Source organism: Pogoniulus pusillus, chromosome 30 (genome assembly GCF_015220805.1).
Source record: "Pogoniulus pusillus isolate bPogPus1 chromosome 30, bPogPus1.pri, whole genome shotgun sequence".
Classification (NCBI taxonomy): Eukaryota; Metazoa; Chordata; class Aves; order Piciformes; family Lybiidae; genus Pogoniulus; species Pogoniulus pusillus.
This window is the reverse complement of record NC_087293.1, coordinates 11,463,243-11,489,174: the sequence shown is the minus strand read 5'-3', so window position 1 is coordinate 11,489,174 and position 25,932 is coordinate 11,463,243. Positions and strand designations below refer to the sequence as shown.

General features: G+C 52.7%; 1 protein-coding gene across 1 annotated transcript in view; it reads left to right on the top strand.

Annotated features, from left to right (window-relative positions):
* Positions 1 to 25,932, top strand: part of SSH1 (slingshot protein phosphatase 1) — a 58,105-nt gene that overhangs the window by 6,516 nt on the left and 25,657 nt on the right. Inside the window, 4 exon segments of the mRNA XM_064168425.1 lie at positions 1,506 to 1,546; positions 22,288 to 22,391; positions 24,134 to 24,198; positions 25,278 to 25,399. Coding sequence (XP_064024495.1) covers positions 1,506 to 1,546; positions 22,288 to 22,391; positions 24,134 to 24,198; positions 25,278 to 25,399 — 332 coding nt within the window.

Here is a 25,932-nt window from a genome sequence, read left to right as displayed (position 1 = left end):
CAGCTCTGCTGTGAGGACAGGCTATGAGAGTTGGGACTCTGCAGCCTGGAGAAGAGAAGGATTTGAGGAGACCTTGGAGTGGCCTTCCAGGATCTGAAGGGGGCTACAGGAAGGCTGGGGAGGGACTATTGGCAAGGTCTTGTATTGACAGGATGAGGAGGAATGGGTTTAAACTGGCAGAGGGGAGATTGAAAGTGGATGTTAGGAAGAAGTTGTTTGCAGTGAGGATGGTGAGACAGTGGCACAGGTTGCCCAGGGAGGTGTTTAAGAGCAGATTGGATGAGACTTTGAGCAACCTTTTCTAGTGGGAGGTGTCCCTGCTTATGGCTGGGGGTTGGAACTGGCTGAGCTTTGAGGTCCGTTCCAACCTGAACCATTCTATGTTCAGAGCTGCCTTCCAACCCAAACCATTCTGTACTTCTGTGATCATCCAGGTAGAGATGGCCTCATTGGTGAGGTGGCAGCTCTGAGATGGCAGAGAGCTTGCTTCAGTGTGTGCAGTGGAGCTGCACATCGCTGCCAGGCAGGGATTTGGGTGCTGGTTGCTGGGCCAATCCCAGGTGGGCAGTTTTGGCTGCACCCACTGAAGCCACTTGAGGTGTGTGTGGGTCACAGCATTAATTAGTGGCCAGCAACTCGTTAGCAGCCATCAGCCAGGCCAGGTCCTGCTCTGAGGTGTGTGCTGGGTGGGACCAGTGTGTGTGTGCCTCTGGGTGATGCGGTGCTGCTCTGCGCTCTGGGACCAGCTTGCAGGATTAGGACCTAAGAGCTTTCAAATCCCCCCTGAGCCCCTTTGTCACCTGGCACTGGCTGCTGATGGCATCCATGGCTGGGCAGTGTCATTTATCCTTGGCACTGGAAAGAAAAACTCCAGGGAAAGCAGCCACCCAAACCCTCTTATTGCCAGGATGGGATGCATGAAGGAGTGTGGCCAGCAGGTCAAGGGAGGTTCTACTCTGCCCTAGAGAGACCACATTTGGAGTGCTGGGTCCAGTTCTGGGATCTCCCATTCAAGAGGGGCAGGGACATACTATAGAGAGTCCAATAGAGGCCTTGAGGATGATGAAGGGATGGGAACATCTGTCTGATGAGGAAAGGCTGAGGACCCTGAGGCTGTTTAGCCTGGAGAAGAGCAGCCTGAGAGGGGATGTGATCAGTGTTTACAGATGTCTGAAGGGTAGGTGTCAAGAAGGGGCCAGGCTCTTTGCAGTAGTGTCCTGTGACAGGACAAGGGGTAGTGGAACCCAGGAAGTTCCACCTCAACATCACAGTGCTGGAGCCCTGGAGCAGGCTGCCCAGAGAGGTTGTGGAGTCTCCTTCTTTGGAGACTTTCAAAATCCATCTGGATGTGTTCCTGTGTGACCTGCCCTGGATGATTCTGCTATGGCAGAGGATTGAACTCGATGATCAAAGCCATGTGATGCTGTGAAAGGGCCTGGGGATTGCTTTTAAGTGGGACAATTGCTACAACCAGTGTGTAACTTCCTCTCCTTCTCTCCCCTCAGCTGGAGGTTGGCAGTGATGAAGAACGTAAATTAAACGTGAGGTAAGCAGAGCAATTTGGCTCTAAACATCATTTCTGCTGTTGTTAATTGTCTGCCAGAGATCTGAGTCCTACTCCCACAGGCAGCTTCAGCCTTCAGCTTGCCTGGGAGGAGACTGTGTGGTCTGCAGAGAGCTGAGCCCTGGGAATGCTCTCCCTTATCAGTTTAGCTTTCAGCTGAGGGTTTAATGAACTGGAAAACTAAAAGAGGGTTTGTGAGGTTTTTTTTTTTCCTGGTGGAAAGAAACTGGAAAATTGCTCCTCAGCTCTGGCCACAGCACTTAAATTGTTATCTCTGCTGCTCACTGAGGCTGGGGCTGTGGGATGGGAGAGGGGCACACTCCTGGCATGAGTTGGGGAGAGCTCTGCTTATTCCTGGGTGTCAGGAATTTGACTCCTTTGATATTAGGGTGGTGTAGAGCTGCTCTTCATGCACAGGGGAGGCAAGGGCTGTGATATCCTGCTGGAGAAGATTAAGGCTTCTCTTGGCTACTGTTGATAAAGCTGGTTTGTTGGGACCCTGACCTAATGAGGTTCACTCTAAGCCCAGCTGCTACAGACAGCTCCTGCCCTCTAACCCTGTATGCCGTGCCAGAACCTGAGAGATGAAGTGTGCAGTCACACCAGTGGCTCAGAAGGTTGAGTCTTTCTACCTCCTACTTTAGCCTGGGATCAGCTAAAAGCAAAGCTACTCCTGCTGTTACTTGCAGTTTGATTTTGTTTTTTTCTGCCCTGTTTGGTGCTTTGATTGCTGCTGGATTTGCTGTCACGGTCTGATGAACTGAGGCTAGGCCAAAGGGGAGTCTGTGGTTTGAGGAGCAGCAAAACCATCTGGAGTATTGACCATCATTACCCTGAGAGTGAAATCAGAGAGTAGGAAAGCATCACAGAGCCCTTTTACACCAGAGCAGAGTGGGGTGATTCTGCCCCTCTGCTCTGCTTTGGTAAGACTTCACCTGGAGTATTGTGTCCAGCTCTGGGCCCCCATCACAAGAAGAACGTGGAACTGTTGGAGCAGGTTCAGAGAAGGCTGTGAGTGTGCTCACAGTGCTGGAGCACCTCTCCAACAAAGGCAGGCTGAGAGAGGTTGAGCTTTTCAGCCTGGAGAAGAGAAGGCTCCAGGAAGACCTTAGAGCTGCATTTCAGTGTCTGCAGGGGACCTACAGGAAGGCTGGGGAGGACCTTTGAGAAGGGTCTGTGGGGACAGGACAAGGGGCAATGGTTTGAAGCTGGAGCAGGGCAGATTAGGTTGGACATTGGGAGGAAGTTCTGCACAGTGAGGGTGCTGAAGTTCTGGAACAGGTGAAGGCCTTGAGACATTCAAGATCAGACTTGATGTGGCCCCGGGCAGCCTGCTCTAGTTGGAGGTGTCCCTGCTAACTGCAAGGGGTTTGGAGAAGATGACTTTTGAGGGTCTCCTTTCAGCCTGATGCATTCTGTGGTTGTGTGATTTGTGTCCTGGGGTGGGGAATGTCACAGCTGGGAAGTTTGATGGCTGTCCTGCTTGCAGGCAGAGGCTCAGAAGTGTTGCATGCTTGGCTGCTGTGTGGTCTCCTGTGAACAGGCATCCACTGGCACTGTATAACAACCATCCTTAGCTTGGTTTCTGGAGAATGCTTCTTGTGTTGGTCAAAACAGAACTCAGGGGGTTCTGGTTGTGCTCCCAGCTTTGTTGTGGGTTTGTTGTACAGCTCAGGGCTTAGCCAGGAGCTGCTGAAGTCTTGCAGTCCAACACATCCTTAAATCTGATGGTTTTTGCACCACTTAAGCAAGCAGTAGAGTAGTTGTGGCTGCTGCTCTTGGGGGTGTGCTTCTTGTGCTGCAAGAGGAACCAGATCTTTATCCTCCTTCACTGCAAATGAGCTCAGTGACAATGTACAGGTAAGTCAGTGGCAGAGCATTGGGTTTGTGGCCACCTTGGGTCTGTCAGGCCTTTCTGCAAGCCAGGCTCTCCCCTACCAGTTTAGCTTTGAGATGAGGGTTTGGTGAACTGGATAAATAAAAGAGGCTTTGTGGGGTGCATCTCATCTCTGACCAGAGCAGGTGTGGGGCTGGATGTGGTGAAAGTGGCCTTCAAGGCTGATCATTTTATGCTGCAGTACTGATTTCTAGGTACTGAGATCCCAAGGATTTCTTCTGGCCTTCGGTCTCTTGGGGCTGCTCTTCCACGGATGATTTCCAGGATAAGACATCACCAGATAGAGCTCAAGGAGAGAGTGGCTCTTGTGCAGAGCTTTTGCTGTTCTCAGGGAGAAATGTCCCCAAGGACTGAATCACAGACTCACAGGACCTTGCAGGTTGGCAAAGCCCCTCAGGATCACCAAGTCCAACCTAGAACTCTACTGTACATAGCCCCAAGCACCACATCCAAACCACCCTGAAACACATCCAGGCTGGGTGACTCCACCACCTCCCTGGGCAGCTCATTCCAGTCCCTGACCACTCTCTCCATTTTCTTAATGTCCAATCTAAGCCTCCCCAGCCTCAGCTTGAGGCAATTCCCCTTTGTTCTGTCTCCAGTTCCCTGTGAGCAGAGCCCAGCAGCAGCCTCTGCACAACATCCTTTCAGGTAGCTGTAGACAGCAACGAGGTCTCCCCTCAGCCTCCTTTTCACACTACCCATCCCCAGCTCCCTCAGTTGCTCCTCATAAGGTTTATTCTCCAGGCCCTTCCCCAGCTTCCTTGCCCTCCTCTGGTCTTGCTGCAGCACCTCCACATCTCTCTTGTATTGCAGCGCCCAAAACTGAACACAGCACTCGAGGCGTGGCCTCACCAGAGCTGAGTCCGGGGGGACAATCACCTCCCTGCTCCTGCTGGCCACAGTGTTTTTAATACAAGCCATTGGCCTCCTTGGCCCACAGCTGCCTGTCTATTACACCCCCCAGATCCCTTTCTGCCAGGCAGCTCTCCATCCACACTGGAAGAAAATGTGTGGACACAGCAGAGATGGTCAATGAAGCTCCCATCATGGAAACTGGGTAGATCCTGTCCCCAGTGCTGTCCTCGTGGTGCTGGCAGCTGCACCCTGTCCATTCTCTGAGACTTTCCCCAGTGCCCATGGGGTGGCAGAATTGTTCAACTTCATCGCCGAGCTGCTCAGTTCAGCCTCTAGAAAAAAACCCAAACCCCACAGGAGCAGGATGAGATGATGTCTGTGCATCTTTCAGTCCTGCTCGGGCCTTGCTGGAGGCTTAGGTGACAGCTCTGCTTTGTCACATGTGCTCTGAGGGCAGGGGTTGGCAGCCCAGTGCCTGCCTTTGCAGCCCTCGCAGGTCCTGGTGGTTAGAAGGAAGGGTTGTTGGGAGCAGACCTCCTCTGGTTGCCAGCTCAAACTATTCACCTCTACAGGAAGGATGTGCTGCTACACACACCTTCCCCCTGTGATGCTTTGGGTGGTCCCTGCCCCCTCTCACTTAAGAAGATCACCCAGACTAGAGTCAGCAGCTGGAAATCAAAGAGTGAAGCTTTATATTCACAGCTTAGCACAGTGTACAAGCAGGAATGGACAATCTGTACAGCTGTAGACAGACACAGACAAGTTAGAAAGTAATACAGAAACACAGCAGCCCTCCCAGAAACCAGAGTCCCCAGGAGGGGCTCCCAACCACCCTTCCACCTTCTTCCCACCCCTCTACCTTATTCCAGACTTTGCCTTACCTTCAAGGTGAGTTTGGAGGGTCGACCAGGGGGCTTAGGAAGCAGCAGGATTAGTCACACAGCAGGTTAGAGAGAGAAGTGCAGCCCAAAGCCAGAGAGCAACTCTGTTATCCATATTTATGTTCTTGTTTTTATCCATCTCAGCAAGCCTATGAGTGCAGTAGCCATCAGCACTGTTTCCTTTTCACAGCCTCTCATCTAATTCCTCTCACTAAAATACCACAGCTGGGCTCAAACTAGCACACCCTGGAACTATTCAGGGCAGAGCTCATTGCTGTCTACAACTCCCTGAAGGGAGGCTGTAGCCAGGTTGGGTTGGACTCTTCTACCAGGCAACCAGCATGGGACACAGTCCCAGGAACAAGGGGACACAGTCTCAAGTTGTGCCAGAGGAGGTTCAGGCTGGATGTTAGGAGGAAGTTGTTGGCAGAGAGAGTGATTGGCATTGGAATGGGCTGCTCAGGGAGGTGGTGGAGTTGCCATCCCTGGATGGCAAAGCCTGGCTGGGGCACTTAGTGCCATGGTCTGGTTGGTTGGCCAGGGCTGGGTGCCAGGTTGGGCTGGATGAGCTTGGAGCTCTCTTCCAACCTGGGTGATTCTATGATTCTGTGACTTCCTCATCCACTTTCTGAGCAGGTTATTGCCATTCATTCCTCTGAAATTCCAGGATTTTCATTTGAGGCTGCATGGCTGGATCTGGGCAGTGAACTATCTGCTTCTTTTCTTGGAGGATCAGCTTGCAAGGCTATGGAGATGCTGAGTGGGCTGGAACATCTCTAATGAGGAAAGGATGAGAGAATTTGGGCTGGTTAGGCTGGAGAAAAGCAGACTGAGGGGAATCTGATCAATGCTGATCAGTTCTTCAAGGGTGGGTGTCAGGAGGATGGAACCAGTGGTGCCCAGTGACAGGACAAGGGGTGATGGGCACACACCAGAGCATCAGAAGTTCCATCTGAACATGAGGAGGAATTTAAGGGTGATGCAGGTTTGGAGCAGGCTGCTCAGAGAGGTGGAGGAGTCTCCACCTCTGAAGATGTTCCAAGCCCACTTGGACGTGTTCCTGTGTGCCCTTCTCTAGTGCCCCTGCCTTGGCAGAGGGCTTGGACTGACTGATCTTCAGAGGTCCCTTCCAACCCCTACCATTCTGTGAGTCTGTTTTAATGCACCCAAAGGTAGTTATTTACTAACACATTGACCTTTATCATTGTTTTAGGGATTTGGGAGCAGGTTTTGCTGGAGGCAGCACTGATTTCATGGTCTGTACCCATGTTTATGGTACTGGGACAGTGCAGGGAGGTTGGATTACAGCAGGACAAGCTGTCCTGAGGATTTCTTTGTGAGGCCAGCAGCTCATTACATGCTTGACAAGTGCTCCTGGCTGCAGAGTTTCTTGTCTCCCAGTTCTTTGGTGGGAGATCTCGGGGCAGAAGCTGCTGACTTTATTAAGTGTTCAAAACAGGACATTGAATCACATCCTGGCAAGGCTGCAGCATCCTGCCTTAGCGTGCTCCATACAATGGGGAGGCAAATTCACAGCCTGCTGGCCCTCAGTAGCTTTCTGGCCCTGTAGGTGTGGCAGTAGAAGCTGCTGGAGATACAATTAGGACCTTTTCCATTTTCTGGTGGGCTGTGTGGGGCTCTTCAAAGCCCACAGAGCCGAGGAAGCCTGCACTGAGCTGACACTTAGTTAAGATTTGGCCTTTCCAGGAAACTGCTGCTGACTTGAAGTTGAGCAAGACTGAGGAGTTTACTTGGCTGGAGGTAGAGCCAGCAGCAGGAGAGCTGCCAGGTTGAAGATGTGATCAGATCCTGTTGGAAACGACACAGAAATCTCTTTTTTTTCCCTGCTTTTCCTTTTTCTGTGTCTGCACTGAAAGCTCAGCAGCGTGGCTGAAGCCCAACCAGCTGGCCCTGCTGTCAAAGGTACTGGCCCAGGTTTCTTCTTGTAGCTGTTGTCTGCAGAAGGCCAATGTGTGGTTAGTGTTTATTTAGGTGTTAGAGCTGGGTCAGGAAAATATTTGGGTTCCAAATGCCTCTTGATTTATAAATACCTTAACCTTTGATAATGAGTTGCCAAGATCTGTGAGTCAGGGATTTCTCATACAAATCAGAGCTGTGGTCAGCCTGGCAGTTGAACCCTGAGGAGGTTTTTGGAGATGATGAAATGGACAGAACACCTTCAGAGCTGTGGCTTCTCTTTTAAGGCAGGCAGTGGTTGAGGTTTTTAGTCCCAAACCTTTATTTTCATCCCTCTGGGGCAGTTGAATCTCTGATGCAGAAGCACTTTGCTGCAACTCACAAAAATCAAGAAGCAAAACAAGCCCAGCCTCAGGTGGATTAGGATGCAAACTGCATCTGTTGTTTAGGTTTCTCTAGGATCAGGATTCTTCTCTGCAGAGTTTGCCTTTCCCCTCTGAAGGTTTTAGAGCTGCCATCCAGGCAAGTCAAAGGTGTTGAGGTAGATGTTCCACCTAAACATGAAGAGAAACTTGTTTGGTGTGAGGGTGCTGGAGGCCTGGAGCAGGCTACCCAGAGAGGTTATGGAGTCTCCTTCTCTGCAGAGCTTCCAAACCCACCTGGACATTGTGCTGCTGGGCAAGCTGCTGTGGGTGCCCCTGCTTGAGTAGGGAGTTTGGACTGGATGATCTCCAGAGGTCACTTCCAATCCCTTGCTGGGATTCTGGGATTGGGATTCCCATGCAGTGTCACTTTGCCAGCACTGCAGGTGTGCAGTGAAGGCAAATTCCTCCCCTGCACCTTCACAAAAGAGAGATCCAATCCTACCATGCTGGGATCCTGTGATCTTCGTCCTCTGGGTCATTGATTTCGAGACACTGATGTCTGAATCATAGAATGGTTCAGGTTGGAAGTGACCTCAAAAGTCATTCAGTTCCAACCCCCTGCCATAGGCAGGGACACCTCTCACTAGAACAGGTTGTCCAAGGCCTCATCCAACCTGGTTTTGAACACCTTCAGGGAGGTTGTGGAGCACAGAATCACCCAACGTGATCTTTGATCACGTTGGGTGATTCTGTGCTCCACAACCTCCCTGGACAACCTGTGCCAGTGTCTCACCCCCTCCCCCTGTGCCAAGGCATGCAGAAATGCAAGGAGTGGAACAAACTCCCTTTGCCAGGTTGCTTGTTTGCCCTGTCTGCCATCCCAATGGTCACATCCAACACTTGCATCCCTCTAGAGACCACTACCCATGGAAGCTGCTCGTGTGTGGCCATCTCCCTGCTGGAAAATCTCAGGCTGCAGATGTCTGCCTCTCTCTACAGCACCAACTCTGCTTGGGAAAGATGGTTTTGGGGTAGAGTTGGGAGAAGAACAAGGATGATCTTGAGTTGTTTTTTTTTCCCATCTTGAGATAGCTTTGTCCCTATCTGGCAGCCTCCTGGTTTCTGGGGGGCACTGTGAGGTGCTGGTGTCCTGCCCTTGAGGAGCTGGGAGGTTGGCTGCTGTCTAACCCCGCACCAGAGTGGGTGTTGAGGCTGAGCTGGAACTTTTCTCTCTCTGCTTTTTCACCTGGCACGTCCCACCCAGATTTATTTCACTTTATTGTCATGTGTTAGCAATGTGTCAAGGCCTCCCTGGTCTCTGCTGCCTTTTTTGGAGTGGTTCTGAGAGGCAGCAGCTGAGCTGTGTTTTAGGTTGCTGTGCCTCTGCTGCCCATCCAGCTCTCAGTCCTGCTGCTTCTGCTGTTGTCTGTGTCCTGGCTGACCTTGGGAGCTGCTTTTTTAATCCTTGCAACTATTATTCACCTTCTTTTTTTTTTCAGTGGCACCCTTGGAGGGTTTCCACTTGTCTCTCAGGCCTGTCTCTTGGAGACACCACTGAGTGGGTGAAGTGGGGTGACTTCATTAAGTAGTTGGAAGGATTAAACCCAAGAGTTTGACTTCATTAAGTAGTTGGAAGGATTAAACCCAAGAGTTGACAGGAGGAATGCAGGAGGATCTGCCTCGTGTGCTGACAGCTCAGCTGGGGAGGAGGATGGGAGCAGGATCAGCTCCTGCCTGCAAGGGCAAGCGAGAGGCTCTGCCTTTGATATGGCCCTCCAAGCCAGGAGCCTGGGGGCTAGCATCATCCCACCTCTCCTTTAACTTGGATCACAGCTCCAGGATGCCTTCCCAGCACTGTCAGGCTCATCCTCCTCCCTACCCATGGTCACAGAACAGCTCTGGCAACCACAGCATGCAGAAAAAGTGTCTTGCTGGGAAGCACAGAGGTTGTTTTGGGTGCTTCAGTGCAGGGGCAAAAGGGAGCTGGTGATTTGGGAATAGCTGACTTCCCTTGGACCACCAGGGTGCTGCAGGGCAGAGGGTGCACAAGGCTGGAAGGCCAGGCTGTTGTTCCTGATGCCCAGCAGTGTGGGCAGCAGGTGCAGGGAGGGGATTCTGCCCCTCTGCTCTGCTGAGACCCCACCTGCAGCCTGGGGCCATCTCTGGAGTCCTCAGCACAGACAGGGACCTGTTGGAGTGGGACTAGAGGAGGCCACAGCAGTAATGGGAGAGCTGAAAGCCTTCTGCTGTGGGGCCAGGCTGAGAGAGTTGGAGTTGTTCAGCCTGATCAGGAGAGACCTTCTGGTGGCCTTCCAGGAGCTTAAAGGGTCTGATCAGAAAGCTGGGGACAGACTTCTGAGCAGGGCTTGTTATGACAGGGCAAAGGGTGGCAGCTTGGAACTAGAAGAGGGAGGTTCTGAGTGGAGAGAAGGGAGAAGTGTTTGACACTGAGGGTGCTGAGAGGCCCAGGTTGCCCAGAGGTGGTTGGTGCCCCAACCCTGGCACCATTGCAGCTCAGGCTGTCTGGGGCTCAGGACAACCTGCTCTAGTTGCAGGTGTCCCTGGGGGGTTGGACTCAAGGATTTTTCAAGGTCCCAAACCAGTCTGTGGTTCTGTGATTCTAATGCTGAGAGCTCTCAGTGTGCCTCTCTCACTTCCCTGTGCCAGCTGCCACCTTCCCTAGCCTTGCTCTTTGAGTCCAGGTGAGTGTGAGCTGCTGCAGGTGTGGAGGTGTTCAAGAAACGTGTGGCCATGACACTCTGGGACGTGGTTTGATGGTCCTGGTGCTGTTGGGTCGATGGTTGGCCTTAGAGAGCTTTTCCACCCCAAACAATTCTCTGATTCTAGGCCTGGCTCAGGCTCCCTGAGGGGCTACCACAAAGAGCTGGGCTCCATCCTAAGGCACATGCTGGCAGCCTCTGCAGGCTTAATGCCCCTCTCCAAGAGAGAGAGAGTGAGAGAAAGGTTCCTGTGTAGCAGCTGGGCAGGCAGTGGTGCAGGCTGAGGTTGGGAGGAGATGTGGCCTGGTGGGACAGCAGCAGAGGTAGCAGTGGGAATCTCAGCAACGCTCTGTGCACATCGACCTGAGCTTGGCACAGAGCTGAGCCATGCCCTGGTCAGCCTCCTGCCTTTGTGAACTCTGCCATTCATGGCATGAGCAGAGAGGATTTCTTCTTCCTGGTGAAACAATCTCTTGTTTGATTTGGCTTTTCACCATCCCAGTGCTGGGGATTCTTGGAATTTTCTTGCCTGGCTGTCTGGGAGCTTCTCTGCTGCCTGATTCTCTGCAAGCCTGCTGGAGTCGGGAGCGGTCCTGCTAATGTGCTTCCCTCTCGACACCCATTCTCCTGGGGGCTTTCTCCAGGGGTCATGCCCTGCCCTCAGAAGGAATACTCATGGCTGATCTGCTTCAGCTCCTTGAAGAGCTGGGGAAATCACAGAGCCATTTTGGTTGAAGACCTTTAAGATCACCCAGTGCAAGCATTCTCTAACTGCCACGCCTGGTCCTAAACCATAGAATCAGAGAATCAAGCAGGTTGGAAGAGATGTCCAAGCTCATCAGTCCAACCTAGCACCCAGCCCTGTCCAATCAGCCAGACCATGGCACTGAGTGCCTCATCCAGGCTTTGCTTGAACACTTTCAGGGATGGTGACTCCACCACCTCCCTGGGCAGCCCATTCCAGTGGCAAATCCATGGCCCTCAGCACCACATCTCAATGGCTTTTAAACACCTCCAGGCATGGGGATTCAGCTACCTCCCTGGGGAGCCTGTTGCAGTGTTTCAGAACCCTTTCAGTTTCTTCTAATATCCAACCTAAACTTGAAACTGGTTCCTCTCATCCTATCACTTCTTCCTTTGGAGGCCAACATCCACCTGGCTTCAACCTCCCTTCAGGGAGCAGAGAGCAATGAGCTCTCCCCTCAGCCTCCTCTTCTCCAGGCTGACCAGCCCCAGTTCCCTCAGCTGCTCCTCACCAGCTCTGTTCTCCAGACCCTTCACCAGCTTTGTTGCCCTCCTCTGGATGCACTGCAGCCCTTCAGTATTCTTCTTGGAGTGATGGCCCAAGACTGAACCCAGTACTGAGTGGCTGCTCGATGGCATGGTGGCTGGGGCGGTGGCGCAGGAGCGGCTGGAGGCACATCATCAGCAGTCTATTGCTGTTAGGAGATTAGCTTCTGTGGGCTTCATGATGGATTTCAGTTGTGTCTTTTCCCTCTTTGTGCTGCAGCAGCGTTTGTATCTGCTGCTGTGAATGGCCTGCAGTGTCTCAACCCCTTCTCAGCATTCTTGGGCTGTGGATGTGGCCCACGCCTCTCAGCAGAACAATGCAAGCTCTGACTCCCCTTTTGTTGCTGAGCTGCTGAAACCAGGAGAGTGAAGCCTGTCAGCTCTCCCTGCCTGCCTGGGCATCTTGCTTAGCTCTGGAATGGATGGGGAGGTGTTTGTCCATTTGGTGAGGCAATGCAAGACCCATCCTTCATCGGGGCTGCTGCCTGACATCCCCCCCCCCAGCAACTTTCTGCTGTGACGGTGGCTGCTTGAGCAAGGGGAGGTGTCTGTGGGTCTGAAGGAACATCAGACCTTGCTGTGGTTCACTGCTTACAGAGTGAATGAGACACTGGAACAGGTTGCCTGGGCAGATTGTAGGTGCCCGCTCCCTGGAGGTGTTCAAGGCCAGGTTGGATGGGGCCTTGAGCAGTCTGGGCTAGTAGGAGGTGTCTTTGCCTATGGCAAGGGGTTGGAACTGGATGAGCTTTAAGATCCCTTCCAATCCCAACCTATCTGTGATTCAAACCAGTCTATCATTCAGCCTGTCCTTCTATTGAAGGCATGAGAAATGAACTACTGCTACTGAAGCTCCCATTTCTTCTCAGGTAGTACAGTAGTGTGTCACAAGGACTAGATGACCTTTAAAGGTCCTTTCCAACCCAAAACATTCTATTCACCATGAGAGTGATGAGAGCCTGGAATGGGTTGCCCAGGGAGGTGGTTGAGGCCAGGCTGGATGAGGCTCTGGCCAGCCTGCTGTAGGGTAGGGTGTCCCTGGGCATGGCAGGGGGGTTGCAACTAGATGATCCTTGTGGTCCCTTCCAACCCTGTCTGATTCTATGATTCTATTATTCCATGTGAACAAGCAGCTTTGAAGTCCCTTTTTCCCCCTGGCTCTGTTTTGTGTCACTCAGACCCCTTCTTTGGCCTCTCTCTTGGTCAGGAAGTGTTATCTGCTGTGCCTCCTCTCCAGCCAAAGCAAGCAGTCAGGCTGCAGCTGCCGCCTGTCTTCCTGCTCTTGCTTTCCCCACATCTTCTTCCTTTCTATTTGATGTTTGCAGTTTAGTTTGTGTTGTTATTTCAGCGTGGCTGTGTGCCAATCCTCTGCCTCTTAAAACCCAGCCAAGGGCTTCTGCACTGTAGGAGCATCCAAAGGGACTGGCTGCATCCCCAGGCTGCAGCACCGTGGTGGAGAGGTGCACCAGAGCCTTCTCCAGGGCTGTGCTCCTGCTTGTTTCTCTTGAGGTGGCTGAGCAGGAAAAAGAGAGGGAGGGAAATCAGTTCTCTTCTTGGCAAGAGGGGCTGTGGGAAAGTGAAATGTGTCATTTTGTGGAGGCCTGTTTCACAGAATCACAGAATTAACCAGGTTGGAAAAGATCTTCAGGATCATCAAATCCAACCTATCACCTAACCCTGCTAATTAACCAAGCCATGGCACTGAGTGCCTCATCCAGCCTCCTTTTAAGCACCTCCAAGGGTGGTGACTCCACCACCTCCCTGGGCAGCTCATTCCTATGCCAGTCACTCTTTCTGTGAGGAATGTCTTCCTAATGACCAGCCTAACTTCTTCCTCACCTCATCAGTCTGGACGTTAATGGGTCCATGTCCAAGTGGAGGCCAGTGACAAGTGGAGCCCTCAGGGATCAGTCCTGGCACCAGTCTTGTTCAACATCTTTGTGAGTGCCATGGACAGAGGCATTGAGTGCAGCCTCAGTTTGCTGACCACACCAAGCGGTGTGGTGCAGCAGCCAGGCTGGAGGGCAGGGATCCAGCCAGAGGGACCTGGGCAGGCTGCAGAGGTGGCCACAGGCGAACCTCAGGAGGTTCAACAAGACCAAGGGCAAGGTCCTGCAGCTGGGTCGAGGCAATGCCAAGCACAAATCCAGGCTGGGCAGTGAGTGGCTGGAGAGCAGCCCTGAGGAGAGGGACTTGGGGGTGCTGCTGGATGAGAAGCTCAACAGGAGCCAGCAGTGTGCACTTGCAGCCCAGAAAGCCAAGCAGAGCCTGGGCTGCAGCAGCAGCAGTGTGGCCAGCAGGGCCAGGGAGGGGATTCTCCCCCTCTACTCTGCTCTGCTGAGACCCCACCTGGAGCACTGCATCCAGTTCTGGGAGCCCCTGGGACAAGAGGGATGTGGAGATGCTGGAGAGTGTCCAGAGCAGGGCCAGGAGGATGCTCAGAGGCTGCAGCAGCTCTGCTGTGAGCACAGACTGAAAGAGTTGGGGCTGTGCAGGCTGGAGAGGAGGAGGCTCCCAGGTGACCTTCTTGTGGCCTTCCAGGATCTGAAGTGGGCTACAAAAAAGCTGGGGAGGGACTTCTTAGGCTCTCAAGAGAGTGACAGGACCAGGGGGAATGGAGCAAAGCTGGAGGTGGGGAGAGTCAGCCTGGAGGTGAGGAGGAAGTTGCTGAGCATGAGAGTGGTGAGAGGCTGGAATGGGTTGCCCAGGGAGGTGGTTGAGGCCCCATGGCTGGAGGTGTTTGAGGCCAGGCTGGCTGAGGCTGTGTGCAGCCTGCTCTAGGGTAGGGTGTCCCTGGGCATGGACGGGGGGTTGGAACTGGCTGCTCCTTGTGGTCCCTTCCAACCCTGACTGATTCTCTGAAGCAGTTTCAGCAGAAGATGCCCTAAAGCTGAGGCAATCATATCAATCCCTTTCAATAGCTAAAGATCTATCCCACACCTTTTTCTTGTTGCTGAGCTCAGGCTGCTCTTCTGCAGGCTCTCAGCCCCAGGGCTCTCAGCCTTTCCTCCTCACAGAGCTGCTCCAGGCCCCTCAGCATCATTGGAGCCTCCTCTGGACTCTCTCCAGTAGTTCTTGGCCTCTCTTGAACTGGGGAGCCCAAAACTGGATCCAGGGCTCCAGGGATACCCAAGCAGGCCAAACACTGCTTGGTTTGTGTTCTGCCTCTTTCAGCTAGGTGCTATGTGGTTTTTATTTCTTGGTCTAGCAGGAGGCTGTTGGATCAACCTCAGGCTTGGGTGTGTCCCCCCAGGGAAAGTGGTTTCTCTCCACCAACTTCTGTGCCTGGCTATTGATTTTGAGCCGAGTGATGCAGCTGTAAGCTGTGTTCATAGAGTGTTTCCTGATGTCCCACAATGTTCTGTGAGGTTGCCCATTGAACTGGGAACCAGGACACTGGAGGGGCACACAGAGCTCCTCCCTGGGACACCCCACAGCCCGAGTCACCACTGCGGCAGAGTGAGCAGCTTAGGGAAGATCACTCTGCAAGTGCCAGCTGCCCTCCAGCTGGCTCTGGCTGTCCAGTAATGGCAGCAGCTCTGCCTCCTGCTCCAAATTTGAGTGTTTTTAGCTTGCTGGCAGTTGTGGGACCCAGGAGGTGGCATTTTGTAACGACTGAAAAAGCTCTCTGCTTATTGTGTTCTTCAGCAGCTTGAAATGCGATGGCTGTGTGCTGCAGCCACCTTCCTCTGGAGCCTTCCCAGAGGGTAAGAGAGGTTTCCTTTGAGAGTTCAGCACAAAGCCAACAGATCATAGAACCATAGAATTGTTTTGGCTGGAAGACACCTCTGAGATCATCCAGTCCAACTGTCAACCAACACCACCATGGCCATCAAGCTGTGCCCCAAACTGCCACGGCCACAGGTTTCTTGAACACCCCCAGGGATGGGGACTCCAGCACCTCTCTGGGCAGCCTGTGCCACTCCCTGACCACTCCTGCAGCAAAGAAATTTTTCCTCATCTCCAACCTAACCCTTTCCTGGCACAATTTCAGGCCACTTCCTTTTGTTCTATCACCTGATTTTGGGGAGAAGAGACCAACTGCACCTCACTGCAATCTCTTCTCAGGGAGTTGTAGAGAGCAGTGAGGTCTCCCCTTCAGCCTCCTTTTCTCCAGGCTGAACAACTCCACTTCCAGGATGGAGCAAGGGACAAGGGAAGCAAGAGACACTGGAGCCCACTCTCAGCCATGTGATGGTCATTGAGCACCTTCTGCTTGCCAGCCTTTGGGACAGAAAGTCAGTCATAGAACCATAGACTGGCTTAGGTTGGAGGGAACCTTAGAGATCATCTTCTCCTATCTCCCTGCTATGGGCAGGGACACCTCTCACCTGGACTTGGTTGCTCAAGGTCCCAGCACCACAGCTGGTTTTACCTTCCTTCTCTCATACCTGGCTTTTCCCAGATGCTCATAAGCATCTGTTTTTACCTCCCATTAGAGTCTTATTGCCATTAGTTTGGTAATCTGAGCTTGGGCAGTGGAAGTGATACTGGTCCCCAGCTCTGCTGGTCCCAGGGCTGTGCCAAAACTTGTGGGCTCTGCCTTTATTTCATAGAATCTTCAGATTGGAAGAGAGCTCCAAGCTCATCCAGCCCAACCTAGCACCCAGCCCTCACCAGTCAACCAGACCATGGCACTAAGTGCCCCAGCCAGGATTGGCTTCAACACCTCCAGGCACAGCGACTCCACCACCTCCCTGGGCAGCCCATTCCAATGCCAATCACTCTCTCTGACAACAACTTCCTCCTAACAGCCAGCCTAGACCTCCCCTGGCACAACTCCAGACTCTGTCCCCTTCTTCTGTTGCTGGGTGCCTGGCAGCAGAGCCCAAGCCCCACCTGGCTACAGCCTCCCTGCAGGCAGCTGCAGGCAGCAATGAGCTCTGCCCTGAGCCTCCTCTTCTGCAGGCTGCACACCCCCAGCTCCCTCAGCCTCTCCTCTCAGGGCTGTGCTCCAGGCCCCTCACAGCTTTGTCGCCCTCCTGTGGACACCTTCCAGCACCTCAGCATCTCTCTTGAATGGAGGAGCCCAGAACTGGACACAGAACTCAAGGTGTGGCCTGAGCAGGGGAAGAATAATTTGTGAGCTTGGAGTGACTGCTTTAAAGGAGCTGTGGTGGTCAGGATTTTCCTGGAAGGGCACCTTGGGAATGGGTGGGTTGTGTGGTGCATGCCAGTCGAGCCAGGTGAAAACTGAACAGAAGCTGGCTTCTTCTCCTGCCTGGGCTGGTGGTGCTGGAGGGAGGTCAGTGTGTCGTTATGGCTTGTGCCTGGAGAAAGACTTCGTTAGGGCTCTGTGAAAAGCCTCCAGTGAAGAGACACCTGAAAGACTTTCCTGTTGAGCAGCAGCTTGGAAACTCTTCAAATCAAACCGTGGTAGCTGTGCCCTGCCCCCCAAGAAGGGCATTTAGGGACTGGAGCAGATCCCGAGAAGGACAATGAAGCTGGTGAAGGACCTGGAGAGCCAGGCTAGTGAGGAGCAGCTGAGGGAGCTGGGGTCGTTCAGCTTGGAGAAAAGAAGTGTGAGGGGAGACCTCATTGCTCTCTACAGCTCCCTGAAAGGAGGTTGGAGCCAGGTGGGATTGGTCTCTTCTCCCAAGGAACAAGTGATAGGACTAGAGGAAACAGCCTCAAATGGCCCCGGGGGAGGTTTGGGTTGGACATGAGGAACAATTTCTATGTTCAAAAGAGTTGTGAAGGCCTGTCCCAGGCTGCCCAGGGTAGTGGTGAGGTCCCCATGCCTGGAGGGGTTTGAAAGCAGTGTAGATGTGTTGCTGAGGACCGTGGTTTGGTGGTGCCCTGGCAGTGCTGGGGCAATGGCTGGACTCCATCTTCAAGAGCTCTTGCAGATTCTCTGCCTTCAGTCTGCTGTAATGCTTGTCCCATCCACCCCAGTGCTGCCAAGCCACGTTGTAATGGTGAAGAAGCCACCAGGCAGTAGCTGCTGTGCTGCTTTCTCTCTGGTCCTGTCCCAGGCAGCAGGAACTGCAGTGGCCGATAGGAGCTGAGCTGCCTTCGGAGCATGCGAGAGGAAGCAAACAAACAAACAAGTCTGGAGGAGGGAAATGATTAGACGAGCCTCAGCTGGTTTTCCCCCCTCCTGAAAGGCCCTCTTTCATCAGGATATGTTAGGACGAGTGGGTTTTCAAGCCAGGATCTCAGGAGAAGACAGAGTGTTCTGGAAAGCCATCCAGTTCCTGGGTAGCATCCGCAGCCGCGATCCCTCTGCTCGGCGCACGGACGCACGGTCAAGCTTCTGCTTCCCTTTGCTTCGCCGGGCTTGGGTGCAAAGAACAGAAAGAAAGATGTGATTTTTGTGTGTGTGTGTGTGTGTGTCTTTTTTACAGCTAGTTATGAATCTTTGTGAATTTGCTGCCTTCTGCCTGCCTCTTGGGCCAGCACAATGCTTCTGCTGTTCAAAGAGAACCCATCCAAATTAGTATGTATAAGCCGCTGGGTTTTGCTTCCCTTCCTCGCTGCTAACAAACGCTGCTCGCTAGGGCATTTATCACTGCTGCTGAGGGTCAAAAGTTGGGGCTGTTGTTTAATGATAGGATTTTTTTTTCACCCCCCTTTGTTTTTAGCTGTTCTTTTTTGATTCTAAAGGCTGGGATTTGGGTTGGTTGCTGGAGCTTGCAGGATTGAAAGGAGGTTTCGAAGTAGCGGTTGGAATATTGCGCCTTGCACTTTCTCCCCTTTGGGTGGTTTTTGTTTAGCTCAGTCTTTAGAGACTGAGAGCTAAGAGTGCTCCTCCAGCCGAGATGAGGGATGGTGCTGGGTAATGTTGCTGCTTGATGGGATGGAGAAGAGCTTTGCAAAGAGGTGCTTGGATGCTTTTTATCTCTGCGTGGCACCGCGCTGGTTCCGTCTGGAAACGGGAGCTGGTGTGGGGCTGGGAGGGTGGGAGCGGTTTGGGTCATGACAAGCTGGACTTGGTAAGGCTGGGGCTGGAGCTGAGGAAGCAAATGATTAAATGGAAAGTGAAATCTTGCTCCTAACAGGTTCTTTGGCTTTGCTTGCTGGCTCAGGGCTACAGAGCTGCTGAGGGGACTGGAACAGGCTACAAAGCTGCTGAGAGGTCTCTCTGAGGAGGAAAGGCTGAGGGAATTGAGGCTTTTTAGCCTGGAAAGGAGCAGACACAGGAGGGATCTCATCTCAATACTTCAAGGATGGGTGTCAGGATGGCACCAGGGTTTTTGCAGTGGTGCCCAGTGACAAGATAAGGGGTCATGTGCACAGATTGGAGCATAGGAAGTTCCATCTAAGGATGAAGAGGAACTTCTTGAATTTAAGGGTGCTGGAGCCCTGGGGCAGGCTGCCCAGAGAGGTGGAGTCTCACATCTCTGGAGACATTCCAAACCCACCTGGATGTGTTCCTGTGTGCCCTTCTCTAGGCGACCCTTCCTTGGCAGGGGGGCTGGGCTGAATGATCTCCAGAAGTCCCTTCCAAGCACTACCACTCTGATTGTCTGATTCATTTCCACTCAGATGGCAAAACCACCTGCTTAGTGGGTTAGAAGGACACTTCTGCAGTCACTTTCTGCTCCTGCACAGCTGCTTTTCCAGTTGCCTGCAACTGGGAATCTTCTGCTTTGTTCTCCCCTATTGCAATCAGGAAATCTTGGACGACATCAGGCAAGGTGAACCCTCAAAGCAGCGAGGGTGAACATGATAATGAGGGTGATGACTGCTTCAGAGCTGGAGTTTGATGACTCAAGTGAGGGTATTGGGTGGAGGAGCAGTGAATATTCAGCTCTCCTGTCTCATTGAGTACTCATTTGAGGTGTTGCTCATCATGGGGGAGCCTGAGATTGCTCAAAACCTTTCACCCCCTTAAATGTGGCCTGGGGATTGAGTTAAAAGCTATGGAGATGTGATGCTGAGGGATATGGTTTAGTGGTGACCTGGCAGTGCTGTGTTAACAGTTGGGCTCAATGATCTGAAAGGTCTTTTCCCACCACAACCATTCAGTGAGTATCTGATGCCTTTGGGAAGGAGCTGTGTCTCTCCCAGGGTTTTTCCAGCTGTAGAAACCCCAGCCAGTGTTTTACTAGGAGATAAAAGAGTCTCCTCAGGGAGATCTTTTATTATTATTATTATTTTCCCAAAGAATTTATTCCCCAGCTTCTTGAGCCAGTAGTGGTTGGGAATTATCTCCTTGGGTGTTATCTATCCATCCCCTTCCTCCTGCTGGAAAAACAACCCAGTGTGTGTGAAGCTGGTGTCCAGCTGAATATCCTATAGATTGTGTTTGTGTCACTGCTTTGTGTAACTCCTGCCCCTTTTTTTCCTCTTTCCTGGTGTGAAAGGAAGCAAGACTCTTCCTGGCTCCCTTATGGAAAGAACCAGGAATCTTTGCCTGTGTAACCAGGCAGAGCAGAGCTGGTGTTTGGGATCAGAAGCGAACTCTGCCTGGCTCCTGCTCAGACCCAGCTTGCTTGTGGAGCGAGTGGTGAGTGCTGGAGTGTCGTGGGAGAAGAACTTGTTGTGATTAGAGTGCAGTGGTGCTGCTGCTCTTTTACTGAGCTGATCTGGTGCTTGTGGAGCCTGGAATGTAGGGGAAGATTTTAGTTCACCTTTTAAAAGCAGCTGGCATCTCAGTCTCAGCCTGATCCGCTGCTTTCTGGCAGTTTTGCACCTGGGAGTTTCAGTTGCAAAATGAGGAAGCTTTGCCTGGGAGCTTTGGTTGTGTTCTCAGAGAAGGGATGAGCTGGGCTTGCAGCGAGAGCTTGGGAAGGGAGAAGTGGTGAAATGCCCATCTCTGGAGGAGTTTCAGAGCTGTGGAGATGTGCTGCTGAGGGGAATGGTTTATGGTGGCCTTGGCAATTAAGAGCTGACTTGATCTCAGAGGTCTTTCCAACCTAAATGATTCCATGGTTCTCTGAAGTTCATGTCTGTCTTCACCAAAGAACTAAGGTGAATGTGTCAGGAGCAGTGTGGGCAGCAGGACAAGGGAGGTTCTTCTGCCCCTGTGCTCAGCACTGCTCAGGCCACCCCTTGAGTGCTGTGTCCAGTTCTGGGCTCCTCCATTCAAGAGAGATGTTGAGGTGCTGGAAGGTGTCCACAGGAGGGCGACAAAGCTGTGAGGGGCCTGGAGCACAGCCCTGTGAGGAGAGGCTAAGGGAGCTGGGGGTGTGCAGCCTGCAGCAGAGGAGGCTCAGGGCAGAGCTCATTGCTGCCTGCAGCTGCCTGCAGGGAGGCTGTAGCCAGGTGGGGTTGGGCTCTGCTGCCAGGCAAGCAGCAACAGAAGAAGGGGACACAGTGTGAAGTTGTGCCAGGGGAGGTCTAGGCTGGCTGTTAGGAGGAAGTTGTTGGCAGAGAGAGTGATTGGCATTGGAATGGGCTGCCCAGGGAGGTGGTGGAGTCTCTGTGGCTGGAGGTGTTGCAGCCAAGCCTGTCTGGGGCACTTAGTGCCATGGTCTGGTTGACTGGTGAGGGCTGGGTGCTAGGTTGGCCTGGCTGAGCTTGGAGGTCTCTTCCAACCTGGTTGATTCTATGGTCTTCCAAAGGCAGAGACTTCAAGCTTCTCTTCTCCCTATTCTCGAGTACTAGGAGAGGAAATGGCCTGAAATTGTGCCAGGGGAGGGTTAGATTGGAAATGAGGTAAAATTTCTTTGCTGCAAGAGTGGTGAGAGGTTGGCAGAGGCTGCCCAGGGAGGTTCTGGAGTCCCCACCCCTGGGGGCATTCAAGAAACCTATGGCCATGGCACTCTGGGATGTAGTGTGATGGTGGTGTTGAGTTGATGGTTGGATTTGATCTTAGAGTACATTTCCAGCCCAAACCATTCCATGATTCTGAGTGCTGGGAATCTTAGCTCCTGTGGGATCACTTGCTGCAGCAACCCCTGCAGCACACTCAGAATGGAGCATTTCTATGTAGTAGTAGATGGCAGAGAGTAATTGATGAGGCTCTGTGTTTGGAGGTGTGGGGTAGCAGCAAACGGGGCTTTGGAAGCAGGGACAGTCTCTTGGCATGGGCTGAGCAGGAGGAAATGCAGCCTAAGCAATTGCTGTGGCAACTAAAAGGTAGCTGAGCCCCTGCTGGTTTTCAGCCTTGTAGTAAATGCCAACTTCACCCCTCACATCCCAGTGCCTCTTGGGACCTTGTCATTAGGTTTGTGTCAGTGTTTGCTCTAACCACAGGTTTGGTTCTGCCTCCTCTGTAGTTTGACTCTGGGAACATCCTTGTGTGTTTGCCCAGCCCACCACATGCCCTCTTATCTGCAGTGTTTTCCAGGATGGCTCTATCCAGCCAGAGCCAAGCAAAAGCTCTTTGCTATTGTGCTGCTTGTTTGTTCCCCTGAGGTTTCGGTGCAGTTTGCTTTTCTCTTGTGACGTGCAGGGTTCCATCTGCCCTCCCTTCCTCTGCAGCTACTGCCAGTTTATGGTTGTGTGTTCTTGTTTTGGCATTCCAAGGACATCTCAAGAGCTGAGCTGAATGGAAACTGATTGACTCAGAGCCTGATCTCCAGTCATCTCACAGGTCTAAGCCTGTAAAAAGTCCTACCTTCCCCTGGTTTTAATTGATACCCAAACGGCAGAGTCATTTCCAGCCCGTGACAACTCAGGCAACTGGCTTCTGCAGTGGCCAGGTCATAAAATGGTGATGGAAAATGCCCCAGGAGTAGTCAGTGACTAATCCTGGAGTCATGCTGTGTGAGTGGCAGGATCAGACTCCTCATGGCAGAGTGCTGCTGTGTTTTAGTGAGGGGAAGCCCTTCCTTCTCCAACCACGCAGCCCTGGACACGTGCTTGGAGATTTCCTTTCAGTTGACTTCCTCTGTCCTTTGTTTTCCAGCCTCAGCGAGAGCTTTTTCATGGTGAAAGGTGCAGCCCTTTTCTTACAGCAAGGAAACAGCTCCCAGAACCAGAGAAGTCTTCAGCACCCTCACAAACATGCAGGTAGTGGATGAAATTGCCTCCTGAACCCCCTCTCTCGCTTTGCTGCTCGCTCCATGGGCACAGACAAGGTGGTGGGTGGGTGGCTGGCTGGCTGGGTGGCTGACTCCTCTGACTGTCCCTGTGGGCTTTGGACAAGCTGCTGAACACAAGCAGCCCACTTGTCTGGGGTGAGAACAGCTCATTATGGGTTAAGTTTTTGGTCATTGTCTCAAAGCTGTAACTGGAGTGGCAATTTCTTCTCTGCAGACATGGTGGCACTCTTCAGGCAGGGCAACCTGCTGAGCCAGAAGGTCTGTGCTTGAATATCTAACCTTGTTTCCTGCAGCAGCAGCTGAAATGTCACTTGTGCTTCACTGATTTGATCTTTGCCTTTCCCTTTGGCCTGTGGGGAGGAAAATTGGGTGTGCTGAGTCACAGGGCTCCAGCACCTCACCTGTACTTATCGAGATCCTGATTCAGCACCTCAGGGACACTTCTCCAAGTGCTCTCCCAGCTGCCATAATCTGCAGCTTGGGACTCTTGGTAGCAGCTGACAGCATTGGGTCTTTTGGCACTACCTATTGCTGGGTTTGTTTGCTGTTGCTGGTAAAAGGGAGGAACGTTTCAGCAGGATTTGGGTTATCTCCTCTCCTGCTTTCAGAAAAATCCTCTTGTCAGTTAACTCATCACCATTTGCCCTGTAAGAGTTGATCATGGTTTAAGAACAGACTCTCTTTCTTCCCCCAGTCCCCTCCAGTGTGCCAAACTGGTGGGACTAAGTGGTAAGGAGTTGTATGGTGAGCATCCAGAAGGACTGATAGCAGATAGGGGCTTCAAAGCAGCAGATTCTACTTCCTCAGTGATTTTATTCCTCCTGCCTTTGGGCTAAGTCCTTACTGGGAAAGAAGAAATCAGATCACTGAGAGCAGGAGCATGTGGGAAAGGCACAGTGTGGTACTGTGTGTCTGCTGCTTAGTAAACACTCCAAGCACAAAGAGGGTGTTTGAATGCCAAGCTTGGCTTTGGCTTTCTTTAATTGTCAGCAATTTCATAGACCCAGCAAACATCCTACGGAAGGAATTTTATCTTGTGTGGAGAGCTATGAGCACATTACTGAGCTATTAGATGGCAGCTGGGCTTATTTTCTTGTAGATTCTTGGTTCCTTTCACTTGTTCTCACTGAGCAGAAGTGAAGCCTCTGCTCTACAGCCCAAAGGACCTGTTGCAGAGCAGTGTTTTGGGGTAGAAAGGATCTGTCACCCAGAGGCAGGAGGGATGCATCACCCAAACAGTTGCTCCTGCAGCCCTTCCTCCTCTAGGAGGAGGATGTGCCCTCCTTAAGGCCCGTGGGATTTGTCTCCCTTTTTCACAAGCCAAAGTTTTTCTTCTCTGTTCCTATCTTTTTCTAGTCAGCTTTTCCTCCTGCTTCCCTCCCCCTTCCTCTCCCTCCCTACTCTCAGTGCCTCTTATCTTCCTGTCTTCCCCCAGATGCTCTAACAGGAGGAGTGTCATCATCTGTGCCAGTGGTGGGTGGGCTCAGTAGATTTGGTGGCTTCCAAATACCCTGAGGTTGAGGTCTCACAGCCAGCTAACTCTCATCCAAGCAGCTCACTCCTGGTAGTATCCTCCAGGACAGCAAAGTCAACTCCCTTGGCTGATCTCTTTTTGCTTACAAACATCCCATTTCCCTAAAAGCCACAGCTCTGCCCATTCTTGGTGCAGCAAGAGGCCCTTGCTGATGGTTTTGTTTGCTTTCTCTGCAGGTGATTTGCCTCAGCATCTCCAGGTGATGATCAACCTCCTTCGCTGTGAGGACAGGATCAAACTGGTAGGGGAAGATGTAGTTTGGGGCTCCCTTTTCTGTTGGAGGTGTTTGAACCAGACCTGTAGAGGTTCGGGAAGAGCACTGGCAAATCTTAGGTCTCAAAGACAGTTTAACTCTCTGATGGCTGCCAGATCTTCTGTGTTTTCATAGAATCATAGAATCCCCCAGGTTGGAAGAGACCTCCAAGCTCATCCAGTTCAACCTAGCACCCAGCCCTATCCAGTCAACTAAACCGTGGCACTAAGTGCCTCATCCAGTCTTTCCTTGAACACCTCCAGGGACAGCGATTCCACCACCTCCCTGGGCAGCCCATTCCAATGCCAACCATTCTGTCTGTGAACTCCTTTTGCCCTTGGACAGGAGGCTGCTCTGTCTGAAATGGGTTTGTTTAGTTGGATTTCATTTCCCAGGTGGCTGGCAAGCATGAGCAGAGGAGAAGAGACAGGAGCTTGTTGCTGCTGCTGGACTCTCTAAAGCCATTCTTGAAATTGCATCCAAATGTGGCTGACCCAGGTCTTGGTGAGGCTTTCAGCAGCCTGGTCTAGTGGAAAGTGTCCCTGTCCATGGCAGAGAGATTGGAACTAGGAACTGGTCTTTAAGATCCTTTCCAACCCAAACCACTCTAGGATTCTTCTAAAGAAGTCTGCAGCAGCTCTCAGAATTAAACACAGAATGAATCAGGTTGGAAAAGACCTCTGAGGTCATCGAGTCCAATGATCACTGCAGAGAAGTCAATTGTCCCCCCCAGCACCACTGACCTATTTCAGTGGTGGCTTGTGAGTGGAGCATCTGCCTCTGCTCTCAGGTCAGTCCATAACCTACCTGTCTATCTGAACTTCTTCAGAGCAGACCTGCAGGTTGCACTTTGGAGTAGCTCCCTGACCCAGGGCAGATGAGCTGGGCTGATCTCCCCTGCTGGCAGCCAGCCTGGCTGCAGGACAGACCTCCTCTGCCCGCGGCTTTCCTACCGCAACCAAGTAAAGCTTTGGGGCACATTGGCACCTTCAAGATCAGGCAGCAGTGGAAGGAAGGATGATCCCAGGGCTGGTTTGCAGGGCTTTGATGCTGATCTTTGTCCCTAGGCTGTCCGTTTGGAGAGTGTGTGGACAGACCGAGTGCGCTACATGGTGGTGGTGTACAGCAGCGGGCGGCAGGACACCGAGGAGAACATCCTGCTGGGAGTGGATTTCTCCAGCAAGGAGAGGTATGGCCAGGGCAGGCAGGGCTCTATGGGGGGGGAGGGCAGGCAGGGTGCTCTGGGGGGGAGAGGGCAGGCAGGGCTGTATGGGGGGGAGAGGGAGGGCAGGCAGGGCTGTATGGGGGGGAGAGGGAGGGCAGGCAGGGCTGTATGGGGGGGGAGGGCAGGCAGGGCGCTATGGGGGGGGAGGGCAGGCAGGGCTGTATGGGGGGGGAGGGCAGGCAGGGTGCTATGGGGGGGGAGGGCAGGCAGGGTGCTATGGTGGGGAGGGCAGGCAGGGTGCTATGGTGGGGAGGGCAGGCAGGGTGCTATGGTGGGGAGGGCAGGCAGGGTGCTATGGTGGGGAGGGCAGGCAGGGTGCTATGGTGGGGAGGGCAGGCAGGGTGCTATGGAGGGGGAGGGCAGGCAGGGTGCTATGGGGGGGGAGGGCAGGCAGGGTGCTATGGGGGGGGAGGGCAGGCAGGGATTTTTGCGGGGAAGGGCAGGCAGGGCTCTTTGTTGGGGGAAGGGCAGGCAGGGCTCTTTGTTGGGGGAGGACA